At 41.7% G+C, this 18,289-nt stretch overlaps 3 protein-coding genes across 5 annotated transcripts; 2 read left to right on the plus strand and 1 right to left on the minus strand.

Moving 5' to 3' along the window:
- The first annotated feature begins 110 nt into the window (after positions 1–110).
- Positions 111–4,276, plus strand: LOC137875849 (dicarboxylate carrier UCP2-like). Its single transcript, XM_068715363.1, has 6 exons — positions 111–423; positions 1,081–1,288; positions 2,457–2,660; positions 2,834–2,935; positions 3,020–3,200; positions 3,425–4,276. Exons 1-6 carry the CDS (start codon positions 298–300, stop codon positions 3,537–3,539), a joined length of 936 nt encoding a protein of 311 aa, XP_068571464.1. The 5' UTR covers positions 111–297; the 3' UTR covers positions 3,540–4,276.
- Positions 4,277–6,097: 1,821 nt separating this feature from the next.
- On the minus strand, positions 6,098–8,412 carry LOC137875861 (vacuolar protein sorting-associated protein 37D-like). 2 transcript variants are annotated; one of them, XM_068715381.1, is made up of 5 exons: positions 8,344–8,412; positions 7,752–8,023; positions 7,487–7,652; positions 7,324–7,397; positions 6,098–6,865 (listed from the first exon to the last, which is right to left on the minus strand). In XM_068715381.1, the coding sequence occupies exons 2-5, from the start codon at positions 7,851–7,853 to the stop codon at positions 6,419–6,421; spliced, it is 789 nt and encodes a 262-aa protein (XP_068571482.1). In that variant the 5' UTR covers positions 7,854–8,023; positions 8,344–8,412; the 3' UTR covers positions 6,098–6,418. The 2 variants fall into 2 exon arrangements, with proteins under 2 accessions (XP_068571482.1, XP_068571475.1); XM_068715374.1 differs by having other exon boundaries at positions 7,487–7,658.
- On the plus strand, positions 8,258–16,698 carry camkk1b (calcium/calmodulin-dependent protein kinase kinase 1, alpha b). Of its 2 annotated transcripts, none has more exons than XM_068715345.1 (17): positions 8,258–8,535; positions 10,116–10,409; positions 10,512–10,559; positions 10,664–10,717; positions 10,815–10,866; positions 10,966–11,075; positions 11,447–11,483; positions 11,583–11,604; positions 11,707–11,795; positions 12,249–12,448; positions 12,652–12,705; positions 12,801–12,874; positions 13,790–13,877; positions 13,985–14,113; positions 14,590–14,693; positions 15,566–15,616; positions 15,871–16,698. In XM_068715345.1, exons 2-17 carry the CDS (start codon positions 10,194–10,196, stop codon positions 15,947–15,949), a joined length of 1,407 nt encoding a protein of 468 aa, XP_068571446.1. In that variant the 5' UTR covers positions 8,258–8,535; positions 10,116–10,193; the 3' UTR covers positions 15,950–16,698. The 2 variants fall into 2 exon arrangements, with proteins under 2 accessions (XP_068571446.1, XP_068571455.1); XM_068715354.1 differs by having other exon boundaries at positions 16,341–16,698.
- Positions 16,699–18,289: the final 1,591 nt, after the last annotated feature.

Below are 18,289 nucleotides of genomic sequence, written 5' to 3' on the forward strand. Positions count from 1 at the left end.
TGCCGTGCAAGGAAGGGGATGGATCCCGCCGACTTCAGCCTGTCTGCTCTGCTAGTGTCGCTTATAATGCGGCGAGGTGTCTGCGGAGGCTGGGCTTTCACAAGACAAACTCTTGCAATACCTGCAACTTTACGGACGAACTGGATCTGGCATGGAGGGGCAGATGATGAATGTTCAAGTGTTTTAATTGTGGTGTTAACTAGGGTATAATTCTTAAATGCGGACCCGGGACAGACGCTGCTTTTGTCCGCGGTTTATTTTGTTCATAAGACTGTTGGTCCTCTGAGCTCATTCATCATGGTCGGTGGAGGAGCTGCTGATCTGTCCCCAGCAGTCGCTGTCAAGATCTTTTCAGCCGGAACAGCTGGCTGCGTGGCCGAGCTGGTCACTTTCCCCCTGGACATAGCCAAAGTGAGACTGCAGGTGAGGACTATCACCTGTAGCTTACATGAAGTCAGTGATAACGATCCACTGTTTGACATACTGAGGTTAAACCCCCAACCAGTCCCTCCTTAAACATCTGTATAGTTTAATTTAATGTTCTGCAAATTCCATGTCACCACATGGTGGTCTATGTGGTTATATTGCAGATTTAGATCATCAATAAATAAATATAATCTACACACACATGCTCCTGTATTGTCATAAATAGATACCCCACAGTATATAAACTTACATACATCAATAATTATGATCCAGTAAGGTGGTATACATTATTCTGAATTAGGTCACTGCATGAAGAGTACTTTAACTTTTTGTACTTTAAGTAAAGTTTGATGCTAGCACTTTTGTACCTATAAGAAATATTTTGAATTACCCCCCCCCCCCCCCTCCAACAATTGCTTGTTGCACTGCTTTTCAGAAGGCTGAACAGGAGTTTTAACACTGCATGTTGCCACATGTCAATCCCATGACATAACGCATTTGAATTTGAAAGTGAACTGATAATAGGCATGTAAATACGACATTATTGCAACTAAAGGCATGTCTTTGTTTCCTCTAGCCACAGTTTCCACATATCATCCGTGACCTGTGAGGGAATGTTTTGAACATTTTGTTTGTGCATTTATGTGACTTTAGGTTCAAGGTGAATCCAAGCCCTCACCCGAAGGCCAAATGATAAAATACAGAGGTGTGTTCGGCACCATCTTCACCATAGCGAAGACCGAGGGCCCCAGGAGTCTCTACAACGGACTGGTGGCAGGGCTGCATCGACAGGCGTGCTTCGCCTCCGTCCGCATCGGCCTGTATGACACCATGAAGCAATTCTACGCCAACGGGTCAGAGAGTAGGTGTCCACGTGTTTCGGTCGAGCAGTGGAGAAAATGATTAGCAGAAAGTTGAATCATAATTTGCCATTTTTCGCACAAGCGTAAACGTGGGATATTGTGCAAGTCAGTGAACTGGTTCACTCAGATCATAACTTAGGTTGAAACTAACAATCATTTTCACTTAATCTTTTAAATCTGCCCATTATTATGGTCTATAAAGCATATTTATCTATGGTATATCCCAAATATGTTCAATTTACATGAATCCAAGTTAATTTTTACAAGTTGGAACCATCAAATATTTCACATTTTGGCTTGGAAAAATATCATTATCCCAGTTTCAGATTCATTTTCAGTTGATTGACTGATTTATGAATAGCTGCAGCTCTAATCATTACTTTTTCTGACCGTGATAAACACATTGATAGCTGGGATTTCAGGTAGGAGTCAATTAGACAGAGCTAAGTGAAGGAGAGCTATGATACTGTTCATAGCTCTCCTTCACTGCCCCCAAAAGTAAGGAAACACGACCTACACTGTAGGATGAATAAAAGAATCCTGATAATAGAACTGCAAAACAGACTGATGCCATTAATAGAAAGCCGGACGCTTGTGCTCAAAATACTGGTTTTACAGAAAACCAGCTCCAGGAGAAAGGGCAGATTCCTTTCTCGGGAATAGATTGTGTTGATGCCGGAGGCCTTATCTGTTCCACATCCAGCTCTGCAACATCATTCACTCAAAACGTTTTTGGCAATAGACTTCTGTAGACCAGGTGGCATCTTTACCTCAGTGTTATTCTGCACAGAACCAGCTGAACCAGTTTGACAAAGCATCTGTGTCGCTGTGCAACGTGCTCCTCTCCTGCAGCAGTCTTACACCACTGATACCCTGGGTGTTTCATCATGCAAATGCTTCTAGTGAAGCTTCATAATTGAGGGGAATCTATGGAGCATGTTGTCGTTTGTTGTTGATAGTTTGCAGGTAAAATGTTTTGTTTAATTAAAGTCATATTCTAAATTAACAGATGTTTTAAAAGGCCGACTCCACTGCCAAATGTCTAACTTTTTGTGTCTAACTACAACCACTGTCGTTATCAAAACGTCACCCCTGTTCACTCTCTATTCACTGTGTAAACTTGCTTGTGGCATCGGAGGAAAACAAGTGTCTTTGCTTGCATCGCAGATGCAGGAATTGGGGCTCGGCTGCTGGCAGGCTGCTCCACGGGGGCGATGGCGGTGGCCTTCGCTCAGCCCACCGATGTGGTGAAGATCAGGTTCCAGGCTCAGGTCCGCCTGCCTGCGAGCGGCACTGCGAAGAGATACAGCAACACGTTTGATGCCTACAAGACCATCGCCAGGGACGAGGGCGTCAGAGGGCTCTGGAAAGGTAAACTGGAAGGGGAGACGGGAGAATATAGCAGACAGTTTTTTTTTTTGCTTTGCCTGACTACATTTAACATCAACACTGATTGGACATCCACATAAAAAGGTGGCAAATGTTCCGTTTTAAGGATCTCCAGGTGGAATTTTCCAAATACAAATGTTGAACTGTCTTTTCAGGTTGCCTGACAAACATAACTCGCAATGCCATCGTAAACTGCTCTGAGCTGGTGACATACGACATAATTAAGGACCTCATCCTTAATTACAAGCTGATGACAGGTAGGCGCAAACGCGTCAAATGGAGTCCTCCGCATTTCAGCCTCTCCTTAAATAACTAAAGCAAATGTGTTTTGCTTCCAACAGACAACATGCCGTGTCACTTCACAGCAGGCTTCGCAGCAGGTTTCTGCACCACCGTTGTGGTGTCTCCGGTGGATGTGGTGAAAACACGCATCATGAATGCAACGCCCGGGAGGTACGGCGGTGCTATTAACTGTGCCTTAATCATGCTGATGAAAGAGGGGCCCACAGCGTTCTATAAGGGGTACGTCATTTGTTTACTTTTGTTGGTTATATGACTTTTGTATTTGCTTATGAAGCTTATTGAGGTGGGATTCCTTCAATCTCTCCTGCGCAACTTGCTTCTTTTCTTCCGTTGTTTTGTTTTATTTTGCAAATAAATAAAATAAAAAGATGAAATGAGTGCTCTCAAAAGCAAGCGTGTCAGAAAATGTAATGTTTTATCGATTCATCTCATTGTTTGTGTAGATTCATCCCTGCGTTTCTCCGTTTGGGCTCCTGGAACATTGTGATGTTTATGAGCTACGAGCAGATTAAGAGGGCTTTCATAAGGTTCCAACAGTCCCGGGATTCTGCGCTCTGACAGCTGGTTTGTTGTTGCTGATGTGCCGTAACCACGACTGTCTGTGTCAAGCAGCACGCGCTTAAGAGAGACAGTGCGGTTGTGACTGCTGCTGATCCGGACCTGCTCTCTCTCTCTCTCAAGCAATAAACTGCACTTATGAAACAAACTACACTAAAAAGAAAAACTGAAGGGATGATAAATGTTGAATTGTTACTGACAATGCGCACATTGTTTTCATTGTTTTTTTTATTGATTGGGTTTTGTATCTAGTGTCATGGGAAACGTTTATATGCAGTCTTTTATATGAATGTTTAGGATGTTTAGGGTTGTAATTAACTGTTGTATTACATTATGGATTAATCTGCCAACATTTTTTTTTTTTTTTACAATGAATCAGTTCATTATTTTTTGGTCTTTAAAATGTGGAAATTGTGTCTTGTTTTGTCGGACTAACACTCCAAAACCGAAGATATTCAGTTTTGCTGTCACATAAGAGCAACAAATCGACGAGTTGATTCAATGGAACGAGCCACAGTTCTGTCGTCTATGCTGCCAAAGTAAACTAGGTTGGGAATGGAATTGACCACTTTGAATAAAAAAACATACCTCAAATATATTTAATACTCTACATCAGGGGTCTTCAACGGTTTTCAGGCCAAGGACCCCCAAACTGATAGGGAGACGGAGCAGGGACCCCCTACTATATATATATTTATACAATTGTGTTTTATATTAAACTGGGCCTAGTGCCATGTATAATAGATTAACAGAGTCATGTTTGGGGGAAAAAAAATAAAAATTGTCTAATCAACCAAACATTTCGCGGACCGCCTGTTGAAGACCTCTGCTCTACGTATTACATAGATGTTGGAAAGTCTATATCATATGTAATAATGTGTACGTCTGTGAATCTTACAATTAAAACAGGACACTGGGACCACATCCACGGGACACAATCCACCAGTAATAAAAGTAAATACCCTTCAATATCCGATTGAAGGGTATTTTCAAACTGTCAACCAACATTGACCAACAGTTCATACACAACAAAGTTCACCAAGTGTCACTCCGTTCCTTCACGATCTACTACAGGCTGCTGTCATAGATACTCTACTGTATAATCCCCTTTAAATGTGAAGATAAAACCCCCCCTAGCTGTGTGACACGTGTCAATACTTCCAGCCAGCGGCGTTTCCATTAAGAATGTACTTTTAATGTTTGTTGCCATATTTTTAGAATATGACCCAATGTCACTTGCTGTGTACAGAAATCTTATGGTATATCAGATACTGTGTGATTTTCAGCGAAGGGTGTCTTTATAATTTTCATCATTTGTTTCGAGCATCCCACATTTCTGTGCATAACTAACTGGGTGTTCCATCAAACGAAGCAGAGACACAAAGGTGAAAGAGGCGAGAAGCACAAAACATTCAGCTGACAGACAAGAAAATTGACCAATTTGAGTCTTGTGGGGACAAAAGAGGCTGCTGACAAAGATGTAACTGAAGTCTGTGGTGCAACTAAAGCCTCTGAACACGCTCCACCTTGCTAATCATCTCCTGTAGTGCCAGCGGGGCTTCTCCACGGTTGAGTTAGTACGGCAAGCTGGTTAACCCCTCAGTTAGTGACTGTTTAAGGCCAGTTGATTGGGTTGGGACACACACACACACACACACACACACACACACAAACACACAAAGATACTGAACATGTGATGCGTTTTACAAGCTCACCTTTGGCCTTTTATGAAAAGACACACGAGTAAATGTTAGGATGAAGAGGGGGAACTGTGCGTAGATTAAAGTGTCGTGCATGCTCCTTTGCTGACCCTGGCAGGAGTCTCTGCACACAGACGATCAGAGATATCGAGTGTCGGCGAGCAGTTCAAGTTCACTGAGCCAACAGTGAACGACATTTCTCTCGACTCGAGGAAACTTGAATTTGTTCTTACCAGATATGATTTTATGAGACATTTTCTTTTTGTGCATTGAACCATTTAAAGTGGGTGTTGTTGTCTTCTGGCTGAACCAGTTTTCTCACTTTCAGATGATGATGCGCTTTGCTTTGCTGACTCCGTTTCACTCCCTACTTGCTGTACCTGTCTGTCTGTCTGTCTGTCTGTCTGTCTGTCAGTCATCTACCTCCTAACAGATACGTGACTAAATGTGCATCGATATGTTCAGTACCACAGTGTTATGGTAAATGACAGACTTGTTTTTTATATTTCTTTTATATACTAATTCATTCAGAAGCTTTCTCTGTGGGGTGAAGACTTTGGTAGGAAATCACCAATGGCAAGTCGACAAAGCAACTTAAAAATAATAAGCAACATGCTCCAGTATTTCATCACAGAATTAGTCCTGAAATGGTTGTAATTGAACTTGTAATTGCCCCTCAGGATTTCTATTGTAGTGGACCATTTTAAAAGGGAAAATTCTGGAGCTAACCTTTAATATTATGTTCGTATTTTTCAATGGTATAAAGTATATTTGACAATTAGACAGTTGGATTAAAAATACCAGTGAGTGAGATTTGGATAGTCAAAAGTATGAGACTGTATTGCCAGACTTGCCAAATAAGTCTAAAAGGCTGACCTGGTTTTTAAAAAAAATCTTATAGAAATCATCACGTAAACATGATGCCATTACATTACCTGAGTTTGAGAGTTCAATAACTTGTCCTATATGCCGAACTTCTTGTCCATCAGTGTTTATTACTTTTGGTCTTAACACAAACAACAGTAAAGTTACGTCTTATGACATAAGAACGGTTAAAAGGTGAATTAGAATAAAGTCTAAATCTTGATTCTTGATGCTATGGAACCTTGACTCAGTAACTCTTTTCACTTTGTTAACCTTAATAAAATGCAAACCCGATATCTGAGACAGGACTAGACTTCATTGTGGTGCTTGTTGATGCCTCCTGTGCTGCACCTTCAGAGGCTGAAGATGGACGGGTTTCGCCGGCCATTTGGGGCCCCGTCCCTGCGCTCCTGGACGTAGGGACTCATTGTAATCGAGACAAAATGGTAAATGCTGTAGCGGGTGAACAGGGTTTGCATGGGCCCCAAAGGGCAGCAGGAATGGAGGGTGGCAGCAGGCGGGTAAGACAACAGCTGTGGTTAGGCCGCAGACCGGGAGGCGGGCGCTATGCATCGCCTCGGCGCAGAAATGCCGGGTGTCAGGGTGAATCTCACCGAGCCTTTGTGCGGCTCTAAGCTCAATAACGTCCTGGAGTTTCTTCACCAGGGTCATTGTGATGTGTTGGACTTTCCGCGAGTTGAGAAAAGAATCCAGGAACTCTGCCAGCGGAGTTTTACCCTCTGCAAACCTCTGAAACAGCATCTGTTGGGAGGAGTGTCTCATTATTAACACACATACACACACACAATGGTATTATGTTGCACAACATTACGCCTCTCCTTTGCTTCTGAACCTGCCTAAATGATGGTCTTTCTTAACGGACACGTTCGTCTGCTTATGTCTCCTGACAACCAGCTGTTTCTCCCACAGGTCTGACATTTCTGTTGTCTTCAATGCTGCCTTGTTCTCCAGGCCTTTTCAGTAAGATTAGTGGTGCTGTGTTACAGCCTTACCAGTGGGTGTAAGACTATAGGCCTCTATATGTACAATATATACTATCAGAACTCGGCATATTACAATTTAAAAAAAAGCATTTGTCAAGCACCATCTCATTATTTACTGTGCATTGAAACAAACTATTAACATGTTCATTGAATATAAACTGTGTTTTTACATACATACAGACAGATAAACCTTTGCCAGTCAAACTGAACACTTACCTCACACGCCAGCTCTGCATGATTTATCTTCTGCAGCAGACTCCACTGAGCATCATGAACACTGTATTTTTCTGCTGCAAAACAAAATAAGCAAACAGCAATTTGACTTATGGCCGCCAGATTAAAAACATATGATAAGTAGATCAAATATTTACAAACTCACCAATTTGTTCTTGCTTGGCCTGGATGATGCTTCTAAGGTTTTCCAGCTGCTTGTACTTCATTGCGAGTAGCAATTTAGCGTCTCTAAATTTAGGTTTTTGGGAAAGACCGATTTTGGCAATTTCTTTATTTGAAACTTGGATCTTCTCTGCAGCCCTCTGCAGCCCCTGCAACTGGGAATGAGGGCGAATAGTTCAGGAAACATTGAGGGAGAATTTAGTTTCCTAGTAATTTTTTATTTGTTAATGTCTCTGTTGGATACTCACCTTCTCACTGCACCTGATAGCGTGATTTATTTTGTCTTCATCTTCCAGCATCTCTCGCAGCTCTCTGGTCCTCAGAGCGCCAAACTGCACCGACAGAGACATGATGACTCCTCCACGCTGGATGCTCTTGGCTTCATCAGAGTTTGGTACCTGTGTGTTCCCGATCCATCCTGCCGGGGCGTCATGTGAGCTGCTAATGCTGCATTCGAGGTCTGTCGGAAAGCTACACGCCTAGTACCCACACCGTAGGACACGAATGGCTCTGAAAGTGACTTTATGAGAAAGAAAAATGACAATGACAATAGTCTGCAGTCGTGTTGATATTTTTTACGTCGGCAAAATTAGTAATTGATTGATCAATGAATGGCATTGCTGCAATTGTCTGTACTCATAAGCTGTAACTATCATTTTAAATAATTCCTCCTTACACAGTTATGTCACATGCATTTGTCTGTTAGGATGGACTTTCAAATGTGGGCTATACTTTTTCAGAATTCCAAGGTAAATTGAAACACTCCTTTAATGTTATGATATATGTATATATACACACACACACACACACACGCACACACGCATGTTGATCTGTCATTACCTCTGTGGGGTTAAACAGACGTGCGCCTCAGAGTCACTTTGCCTTAGCTATATGTAGCCTCAGTTAATCCTTTTAAAGACTAGCGCTGCTGCTTGTCAGTGAAAGTCCTGCGCTGAGACACAGAGGAGTTTCCCCTCCTGAGAACAACATGCAGATTGACCTCAACAGCCATCAACACGGGACACCTCCACTGTGAGTAAAGCAAATAACTCAGCTCGTATTTTTATCTCTCACGATGTTTTATTAGAGTCCTTATTAGTGTTAGAGGGGATTCAGGTGAGTTTCAGGCTTTCGCTGCCTGCCAGTGGCTCTTGCTCATCATTTTTATTTAAATGTTTTATTAGCTTGACATGTTGCAAAGGCATATTTTCTTTTAAAAGAAATATGCACTATAACAGTCTTGTGTAAGCTTTGTGTAAGTAGCATGCATTTTCTTGCCTGTTAAAGCTTTCTACCTTGTTACATAAGAAGCTTTTCTGTTCTCCGTATTGTATTTCAGGCAACACTGAGTCGTACTCATAAGGAGTTGACTCTTATCTGCTGCTAGACTGTTGTCAGAGGGTGACATTCCTCCTTTCTTGTGTTTTTATTTCTGATGTTACCTTTAATTCTTATCTTTGTCATCTGTTAAACAAACCTGTGGACAGGAGACAGACAGTTCCGTAAGCTTTAAGCTGCAGTTTGAGAGCCAAAACACTCAAAGGAATATAACATAGTTGTATTATGATGACTGTTAATGATGGTCATACGAGTGGCTTTCAAAAATCAAGTCAGTGATATTTATCTAGCTAGCCAAAAGTCAGACATTTCACAGCAGAAATTGCAGGAAAAACACAAGAGTTGCTCATTACATAAGTATTGACAGAACTGCAAAGCAGTTACAGGGTCTTGGTTTTGTTCATACTGGCTCACTGAGCCACCATTAACGTTATTTATATAAGGATATAAGGTGTTTCTAACGGGATCTCACTGGGTGAAAGGTCAAAGACCCTAAACAGGTGTCTTCACATATGTTGCCTGATTAGACCTGTTTTCAGAAAATGTGTGTGTGTGTGTGTGTGTGTGTGTGTGTGTGTGTGTGTGTGTGTGTGTGTACACACTGTTCTTTACTTGACGTTGCAAGAGGTCTAATAAGACAGAGTAGCCTCACACTTTCCAACCACTTTCTTAAAGGAGTACTCCACCTGTGTAGCATTGCACCCCTTTTGCATTTATCAGACTCACGATGGGCGGTCTTAAAAATTGATGCTGCAGAACCAGAAACATAGTCTCTTTTGTAGCCTTGATTAGCTACCCTCAAGCAGAGGTGAGGAGCGGTCACAGAGGTCTGGTAAACTCACTTCTTTCTGACCTTACAGCCCCAGATTTATTTCATTTCCACACTTGGAGTCTTCTGCCCCAAACGATGCTGACTAAAGTGACATCCCTTGAGTGTGATATGGTATGTGCAGAGTTTAAACCTGCTTGAGAGAGATATACTGCATCTCTGGAGATATGAGAGTCGGCTGCTAAACATCACTGCATCTGCAAGCTGTGATGTCAGAAAATCTGACGATTTTTGGAAAATGGAATTTGGTTTCTTGTATAAAAAAAATTTGCTGTTTAGTGACTCTCAGGCTTGAGAGATTTTGGAGTCTGCCATAAGCATTTCAGTACAACTACACAGACAGTTTCCACATAACAAATGTAAGTCAACCAAGTTGAAAACCTCTGCAAACCCACCGGTATGACGCTTTACTCAGCAGTGTTTGTCTTTCCTCCACTCCTCGCAGTGCGGCGATGCATCCTGCGGTGATTTCACCACGCCAGCTCTGGGACGTTCAGCTGTGAGCGAACGAGGACTAACCACCATGAGCGCCGACACAGTCTGCAGGACAGAGCTGGACTCGGAGAACCACAGCGAGCTGGCCGACATGGTGGCGGCCATGAACATGGCCGCCAACCACGCAACCCCACCTAATGGCAACAGGTTCTCAGGCAGGAAGATGTCACTGCAGGAGAGAGGGAGCCGCATCGCCCGACAGCCCACCATCGAGACCAAACGTGTGTCCATCACAGATGCTGACGTGAGGAGACTTTGAACTGCAGACATTATGCTCTGAATCTTTTACTTTATTCAACCTTTTTGTTTAAGATATATTTTACTGTTTAAATTGTCTTTTCTGCAGGATTGCGTCCAGCTCAACCAGTATAAATTGAAGAAAGAGATTGGAAAGGTGATTAAACAGAGTTGCACATAGTCACCCAATGAGCGAGGTGAAACAGAAGTGATGACAAAGGATTTATAAAGCTGTTTACCTTTCTTATTCTTGCACCCCAGGGTTCATACGGAGTGGTCAAATTAGCTTATAATGAAGATTCTGAGCAGTACTACGTGAGTTGAAGCTTATGAATTGTGCATTTCATGGTATTGTAAGTGTTTCCTCGCTAGTTTCTCATTACCATAATTTGCTTTAACTCATTTCTTTAAGGCGATGAAAGTGGTTTCAAAGAAGAGGCTGATGAAGCAGTGTGGATTTTTGCGTGAGTGAAAACCTCCATCTCTAACAACAGTTGCATGTCTCATGAGTTTTCCTAATTCCGTCATGTTGCTGGTGACATGTTTTGGTATGTCAATCTCAGGCCGCCTGCCTCCACAAGGATCAAGCGCTGCGTTTCCTCTGGAGAAAGTGTACAAGGAGATCGCCATCCTGAAGAAGCTGGACCATCATAATGTTGTTAAACTGGTGGAGGTCAGTGAGAAGACTTGGTCCTCACCTGCTGCACATGCCCTGCACTCTTACAGCGTATTCAACTTGATATCTGGGAGAAAACTGATTATAGTGCGGTTTGAGGGTCCCATGAAAGAACTTTGGGATTGAAATAAATCTCCTTCTACAGTTAAAACCTAAAGCACATCCCTACAGGTGTTTCTAATTACTGTTGCTAATTAGGCCTCTGCTCAGGGCGAAGGTGGCGACGAATCTCTCTAATCAGACAAAATAATTGGGATCACCTGTGTGTGTGTGTGTATCATCGGTGACGTAGGACCTTTAAAACCCACACGGTATACAATAATTAAGCAGAGTACAAATAGAATGTGAGAATTTCACATGTCTTGCAGGTGCTTGATGACCCTGATGAAGATGGACTTCATATGGGTAGGGACTCATTCATCTGTTTTACAGTTATTTCATTTAGCTACTTATGTGTCAATATAAAATGGGGGAGTCATTGAATTCTGACTATTTGTCCTCAAGCCTTCGATTTGATGACAAAGGGGTATGTTTTTGTCCATTTCTGTTTGGGCATTAAAATGGTCCCATAAGATATAATCTACGTATTTACTTTGTCCGTCTTTTCTCCACCTCTGGTGTCGGTCAGCCCGGTGATGGACGTGCCTACAGACGACCCTTTCACAGAGGAGCAGGCTCGCTTTTACTTCATAGACATCGTCCTGGGAATAGAATACTGTAAGTTCACAGATTGATCAATTAGAATCAAAACATTGTGCGACCTTTTGCTTTTTAAAAAACTAATTTTGCACATGTAGTTGCTTTTTTTTATGTGTTAAAGTCATCTGAAAATGTCCAACTTTGGTGCCTTTAACAAGCTAAAAGTACTGTTTCCTCTACACTGCGATTAATAAAGTTACATGTGCTGCCATCAATTGCTTAATTTCAAAACTGTAGATGACATTTTGACTGCTTTATGCTACTATTCAAGACATATTGCACATACTGTAACCTCCACTGTTCAAGACAAAGTCATATAATTTCAATATATATCGCTGGTATTTTGTATAACTGTTTGTCATTTACATTGTAATGCTATACGGAGCACCATGGTTTCTTGTAGCTGTTCTACAATGACCATAGAGCCGTTTAGCAAAACGATCAACATGCTCACTTCTTTGCATGGTCCAGTGCACTACCACAAGATCATCCACAGGGACATCAAACCCTCCAACCTGCTGCTTGGGGACGATGGTCACGTCAAGATTGCAGACTTTGGTGTGAGCAACGAGTTTGAGGGGACGGACGCTCTCCTGTCGAGCACGGCGGGGACGCCGGCCTTCATGGCCCCCGAGATGATGACCGAACACGAGCAGAGGTTCAGCGGGAAGGTAAGAGGGGGAAAAAAAACACACCTCCTGTTGGCCGACTGGAAAACAGACACTGGCAACCACTGAATCGCATTAGTTTTAGATGTGTCCCATCATGTCGGACTGTTTAATTTTGTGAGCAATGATGAAGAAATGATGTCCAACCACCTGCTGAGAGCTGGTCAGTAACGACACAGCCTTGATAATTGCTGTTTGTTTACCAGGCATTAGACATATGGGCGATGGGAGTCACACTCTTCTGTTTTGTCTTTGGAAAGGTAAGAAAGCTCCCAGCATATCGAATAAAAAGCCAGTGCAACATTTGGTTTTAGCATTTTAATTATGTCCCTTTTTTTTGTTTTGCCTGTCCCAGTGCCCTTTTTATGACGAATACATCATCTCTCTGCACAACAAGATCAAGAATAAACCTGTGGAGTTTCCAGAGACGTAAGCGTACATTCAAAACATTTAGATGGCAGAATAGCTGACTAGCTTGTTATGTAATAGGATAGTCTACATGTAGCTACAACCTACAATTAGTATGGGTTCAAGAGTGCTGTAGTATTTCCTCAGAGGGCAACAAGTGACTTTGTTTTTCATTAAAACAACAACTGCAATCACACTTTGTAAAGGTGTTACAGTAGATGTGAATATTAAACTTTGCAGACAGAAAAAAAGTGATTTATTTATTTATTTTTAAAAGCAGATAGTTTGGTATGGAAGAGAGAGATATTGGGAATTGTAATGAAAGCAGCAAATACACTGGCTGTTTCTATCCTCTAATCATTTGTCCTATGATGACATAGTCACTGTAACATATCATACTTATTATCCAAAACAAGTTGTCAAATGACATTTTGATTTGTCAAAGCACAGGTGGCATTAATCAAATTTAAAGCTGGCTCCATTCCCAACATGATTGCTATGCAATGCTGCAAATAATATCAATATTACACCTGTGTGTGTGACAAGAAGAAAAGTCTTCTGTAAAAAGGGTCCATTCAACTCTTCATTCCACTTTGTTCCTCTTAGTCACGCGTCGGGAGGAAAAAGGGATGCTATGATGTTAAAAATGTCCGTGAACCTGGCTTCTCTTACTGCTTCAGGAAGCTCACAATTAACTTAACTCTTCCTATCCAATCATTGGCACCCGATCCGCCTACCAAAGGCCTGCAGCACCGCAAGCAGTCTTTCTACACCACTTTGTTTACCCTTTGCTTTTTTTTAGATTTTACTTAATAACCTTAAAATCTTTATCCAACTTTGTTTCCTCCTTAACCCCTGAGCTGGAGTTGTATCAGGATCCACTGTCAAAAACATATTTATCTGTAAAATAATGCTTTTTTTTTTTTTTTTTCACAGACCATTAATAAGTGAGGAGTTGAAAGAGCTTATTGAGAGGATGCTGGATAAAAACCCTGAAACAAGAATCACCATTCCTGAGATTAAGGTGACCGGAAAAGGGGGAAAAAAAAGACCTAATATTATATAAGAGACCATTATGTTCACGATCAATTTGGGTTGCTCTTTCACAATGATGCTGTTGGGTTGTTACAGCTCCACGCGTGGGTGACAGAGAGCGGCTCCAACCCTCTTCCTCTGGAGGAAGAGCACTGCACGGCGGTGGAGGTCACTGAGGAGGAGGTGCAGAACAGCGTCAAACTCATCTCTAGTCTTTCCGCTATGGTGAGTCTCTCTCTCTCTCTCTCTCTCTCTCTCTCTCTCTCTCTCTCTCTCTCTCTCTCTCTCTCTCTCTCTCTCTCTCTCTCTCTCTCTCTCTCTCTCTCTCTCTCTCTCTCTCTCTCTCCACTATTTAACTGTATGTATCTACAAAACTCTTGTACTTGTATGTCAAGATGTAGACCTAACAGACATGGGAGGACACAAAAAAAACATTTAGTTGATCATCGTTGCCTTTTTTAAAGGTGTGAAATTGCAACATGGCAGTATAGGTGGCCGGGAGATAATAACAACTTAACAATAAGTGATGGTATTAAAGACTGAAGCGTCATCATTCCTGACAATGATATTAATAGGATTTCTATAAAAACAAAACACAAATTTGTGTTTTAACTGAACTGGTGAAATGAAGATGTTTTGTGTTTTTACTGCTACTCTCTTTCTTTCTCTCTTTTTCTCTTTCTCTCTGATGTCCACTGCAGATTCTGGTGAAGTCCATGCTGAGGAAGCGCTCTTTCAGTAACCCCTTTGAGTGTCTGGGCAGACGGGCGGAGAGGTCCATGTCTGCCCCTGGAGGTCTTCTTACGTAAGTGGCCTACTCTGCAAATCCTGCCTGCTCCGCTCTGCCAAACTGCCAGCTCTGCGATTGCTGGGATTAGGCCTCTAACAAAACAAAGCAGCCAGCAGATGCTTGGATGAAAATAGATCAGTCTGTTACATCTTTTCTATGGGAACCGTGTCTCTAATGTGTAGAAATAAATCATATCTAGAATGTTATTCTTTGAATGCTGATGGCTCTTAGCACACGGAGGCAGATATAAGCATTAGTATTCTCCTGATAAGCTAAATTGAAGCCCCTGCAGCAGCAGTAATGGCTGTGCTGCTTATTTTCCATTAACAAGCCAGTCCCAGCTGTGTGTGTGTGTGTGTGTGTGTGTGTGTGGGGGGGGGGGCTGCTGCTGGCACAGCTAATTACACCTCCATGTGAGGAGATGTGGAGCTGCAACTGCATCCTCCTCCACAGTTACCCAGGCACCACCCCCACCACTAACGGTTCTCCAGCACCGCAGTGTCCCACACATGTGAAATCTGTGGAGAGCATGTGAATGTGAGTAATGTCAAGACAACAGCAGGTGTGATGGCCAAAACTTGAAACTATATTTGAGCACCTGAATAATAAAAGGGACACTATAACCAATCATCAATGTTTGAACAGGGTAGTCTGGCGCTACAGTTGGCGTAATGAAGAAGATCAAAGTGTTTGAATTTGATCTTGTTTGAGGAATGATGTGTTGTAATATTATGCTTCTCTGCCTTTTTTGTCTATTTATTCCCATAATGATTAATCCTATAATATTAATGTGTTATCTTGCCACAATAAGATCTGTTTACCATGAACTGTGTTTGAACTAACAGAGCATACATTCTGGCCTCTCACATTACGTCTCCTTCTTGCAGTGGCTCTTGGGGCTTATTGGGGTCTTCGGCTCAGCTTCATCCTTCCTTGAGGTAAATTTTATTAAAGGTTCAGCTTCATACGTGGCACAGCCCATCAGTTGTTTGTTCATCCTTAAGAGGATTTAAGGGAGACGAGCTCAACAATGAGCTGTACCTGAAATAAGTGGACACGCAAGTGATGAGCTGAACTGTGTAGGACAAGCACTCCATGGCGTTTTCACTCTAGTGTTATCATGAAAAATCAATACAAAATAAATCTCCCGTAGCACCTTCAACAACATGATTGAGCATTTGTCGCCCCACAGGAAAATCAGCAAAGAGGGGAGCAGAGATGAGCTGGAGGACTTGTATGAAGATGATTCATTTACGGAGATAACAGAATAAAAAAAAAAAAAAAAAAAAGAGTTCAGAAAATGACTCGTTTTGTATTTATTTGTCCTGAACTCACCTCATTTCTGTGCTTGTATGCTTAAATTAGCCTCTCACTTTAGTGCATACAAATTGTGGTATATGTTAAACATTTTAAATCGGGATATAGATGCATTAAAGCGAGGGGTGGTAAAGAGAGTGGCTTTGGAGGGAGGCCTAAAGGGGCTGTGTTGCAGACTTGTTGACTTTCTTGTTAGATTCAGTGATTTTTGGAGCTTCTAGCTACTTTGATTGGAAAAGAGTTGGCAACACAGCGTTGGATTTTTGGGTTGGGTGATTCAAAAATCTAGTATACTCTTGCTAGTTTCTCAACATTGCCGACCCTACCTTTTTTTTTTTTTTATAGGTGTTAAATAGGAGATTTGGAGCATTTCTATTGCCTCCCTACAGCTCTCAGCATGGCGATGTCCACAAAGCAAGAAGAAGCTCACACACACAGAGGGAGAGGTTTATATTCTCCGATCAAGTCGACATTACGTCGCTATATCTTGACAGAGCAAATGGTTGTTTGATGCCGTTTGATTCTCCGAATCCGACCCAGAGTCCGATTAGATTGTATTTTGTTCTGTTTGTTTGTTTACTGATGGCATGGTTGATGTTGTTCATGAATGTGATATTATGCATTTGCTTTGGACTGTTGTTAATATGCTACACAAAGACAATATTTTTACATTTTCCTGCAGCTGTTGAAGATAATAATCGTATTGTTGAAATTAATAAAAGTTATTTTAAACAATGACTTTGAATGATTGCAGAAAAAGTCATTTTTGTGCACTGCTGACTCACTCTTTGTTGTGTCTCTGGTTTGCCTGTTAGTTCCACATTCAGCAAAGTCTTTCTGTATTTTATCTCTGAGGCCTTTTACAATTTCAGCCATAATCATATTTAGAAAATTCTTAAAACGGGTATCTTTATTCATGCATAAATGCATAAATAAGATTATCTGCAGCGACGCAGAGAATGTCACATCTCTAAAACACATTGTCATGCCAGCAAACCGGAGCCTGGTTTTATTTTGAAGGCCCCTTTCTGAAGCCTTTTTCAGTATCCAATGCATGTCATTCTTAAGACCAGTAGAGGGCAGCATTGTGTAACAATTAAAAAGAACCACAACAAACCAGGAGGCCTGAGTTTGAAGCCTCTGTTAATAGCAAATTGCTAAAGTGCTCTGACGAACGCTGCTCTGACAAACTTCTTGTTAACAATAATTACAAGATGTTAAAAAATTGCATTTCTGGAGGTCAAAGAGTCCAACTGGTAACAGAATACCAAAAAAAAAAAACACAGTTCAATCTACTTACAATCTAACAGATTAAATTAAAGGGGACACAATATGCTCATTTTCAGGTTCATACCCGATTTTGGGTTTCTACGAGGACATGTTGAAATGTTTTAATGTTAAAAAAATCACAATATTTTCCTAAACTGTCTGCCTGAATATGCTTGTATTCACCCTCTCTTCGTTTTAGTGCCCGTCTCTTTAAGCCTCCCTCCTAAAAAGTTGGCCTGTGAGAAAAATATGGTGCACCTTTACAACGGTAGTTCTGAAGCCCTGGGTGGAGATACTCAGATGTGTGTGTGGGGGGGGGGGGGGGGGTTTCCTCATAAACTCTCTTGATACAATTTCCCGCGTTGGCTGCTTTGAATATTATGTTAAAACAATTCAAACCCTTCAGCCTCTGGAAGCTGAAATGGTTCATGAGACCATTTGTATTCCTGCAGTCAGCCCATTTTTCTGCCGCTGCAGTTATGTGAAGACCAAAGAGGAGTGTTTCTGAGCAAAGATTTCTGTGGAAACTGTTGCCATGCAACAGCACAATACTGCGCTCATACAGAGTAGTATCATCACTGTATGACTGCTCTTTTTTCCTGAGCTCACTGAGTAGTAAAGCAACATTATGTTCTGTTCTACTGTATTTTTAAATACATTACATATATATATATATATATTATATATATATATATTATATATATATATATATATATATATATTATATATGTTGGGCTGTAACTGCTGTGTCATTGTTTTTCGTGGATGGTCAGGGGAAACTTTGCTTCAGCGTCTGGTTCCACACTCAGAGCCAGCTGTAGTTCAGCCTCAGATATTTAGCTAAACGCTAACCCTTGGCTCTCACTGTTAACTCTGTATTCCTGTCGCCTCACCACCACCACCACCCTCCATCTCTCTCTCTCTGTCGCTCACTGCCTGTTACTCACCACAACCACCACCCTCCATCTCTCTCTCTCTCTCTGTCTGTCGCTCACTGCCTGTTACTCACCACAACCGACCCCACT

The sequence above is a fragment of the Cebidichthys violaceus genome, unplaced genomic scaffold, assembly GCF_023349555.1.
Source record: "Cebidichthys violaceus isolate CVI_PGR_0920_01 unplaced genomic scaffold, fCebVio1.0.p SCAF_1, whole genome shotgun sequence".
NCBI classification, from domain to species: Eukaryota; Metazoa; Chordata; class Actinopteri; order Perciformes; family Stichaeidae; genus Cebidichthys; species Cebidichthys violaceus.

Coding starts and splice junctions, on each gene's coding strand:
- LOC137875849 (XM_068715363.1), top strand. CDS start 298: ATGGTCGGTGGAGGAGCTGCTGATCTGTCCCCAGCAGTCGCTGTCAAG. Junction 1,289..2,456: donor CTACGCCAACGGGTCAGAGA/GTAGGTGTCCAC, acceptor CTTGCATCGCAG/ATGCAGGAATTGGGGCTCGG. Junction 2,661..2,833: donor CGTCAGAGGGCTCTGGAAAG/GTAAACTGGAAG, acceptor CTGTCTTTTCAG/GTTGCCTGACAAACATAACT.
- LOC137875861 (XM_068715374.1), bottom strand. CDS start 7,853: ATGTCTCTGTCGGTGCAGTTTGGCGCTCTGAGGACCAGAGAGCTGCGA. Junction 7,659..7,751: donor CTATCAGGTGCAGTGAGAAG/GTGAGTATCCAA, acceptor CCTCATTCCCAG/TTGCAGGGGCTGCAGAGGGC. Junction 7,398..7,486: donor GGCCAAGCAAGAACAAATTG/GTGAGTTTGTAA, acceptor TTTGTTTTGCAG/CAGAAAAATACAGTGTTCAT.
- camkk1b (XM_068715345.1), top strand. CDS start 10,194: ATGAGCGCCGACACAGTCTGCAGGACAGAGCTGGACTCGGAGAACCAC. Junction 12,706..12,800: donor TCTGTTTTGTCTTTGGAAAG/GTAAGAAAGCTC, acceptor TGCCTGTCCCAG/TGCCCTTTTTATGACGAATA. Junction 14,694..15,565: donor GCCCCTGGAGGTCTTCTTAC/GTAAGTGGCCTA, acceptor TCCTTCTTGCAG/TGGCTCTTGGGGCTTATTGG.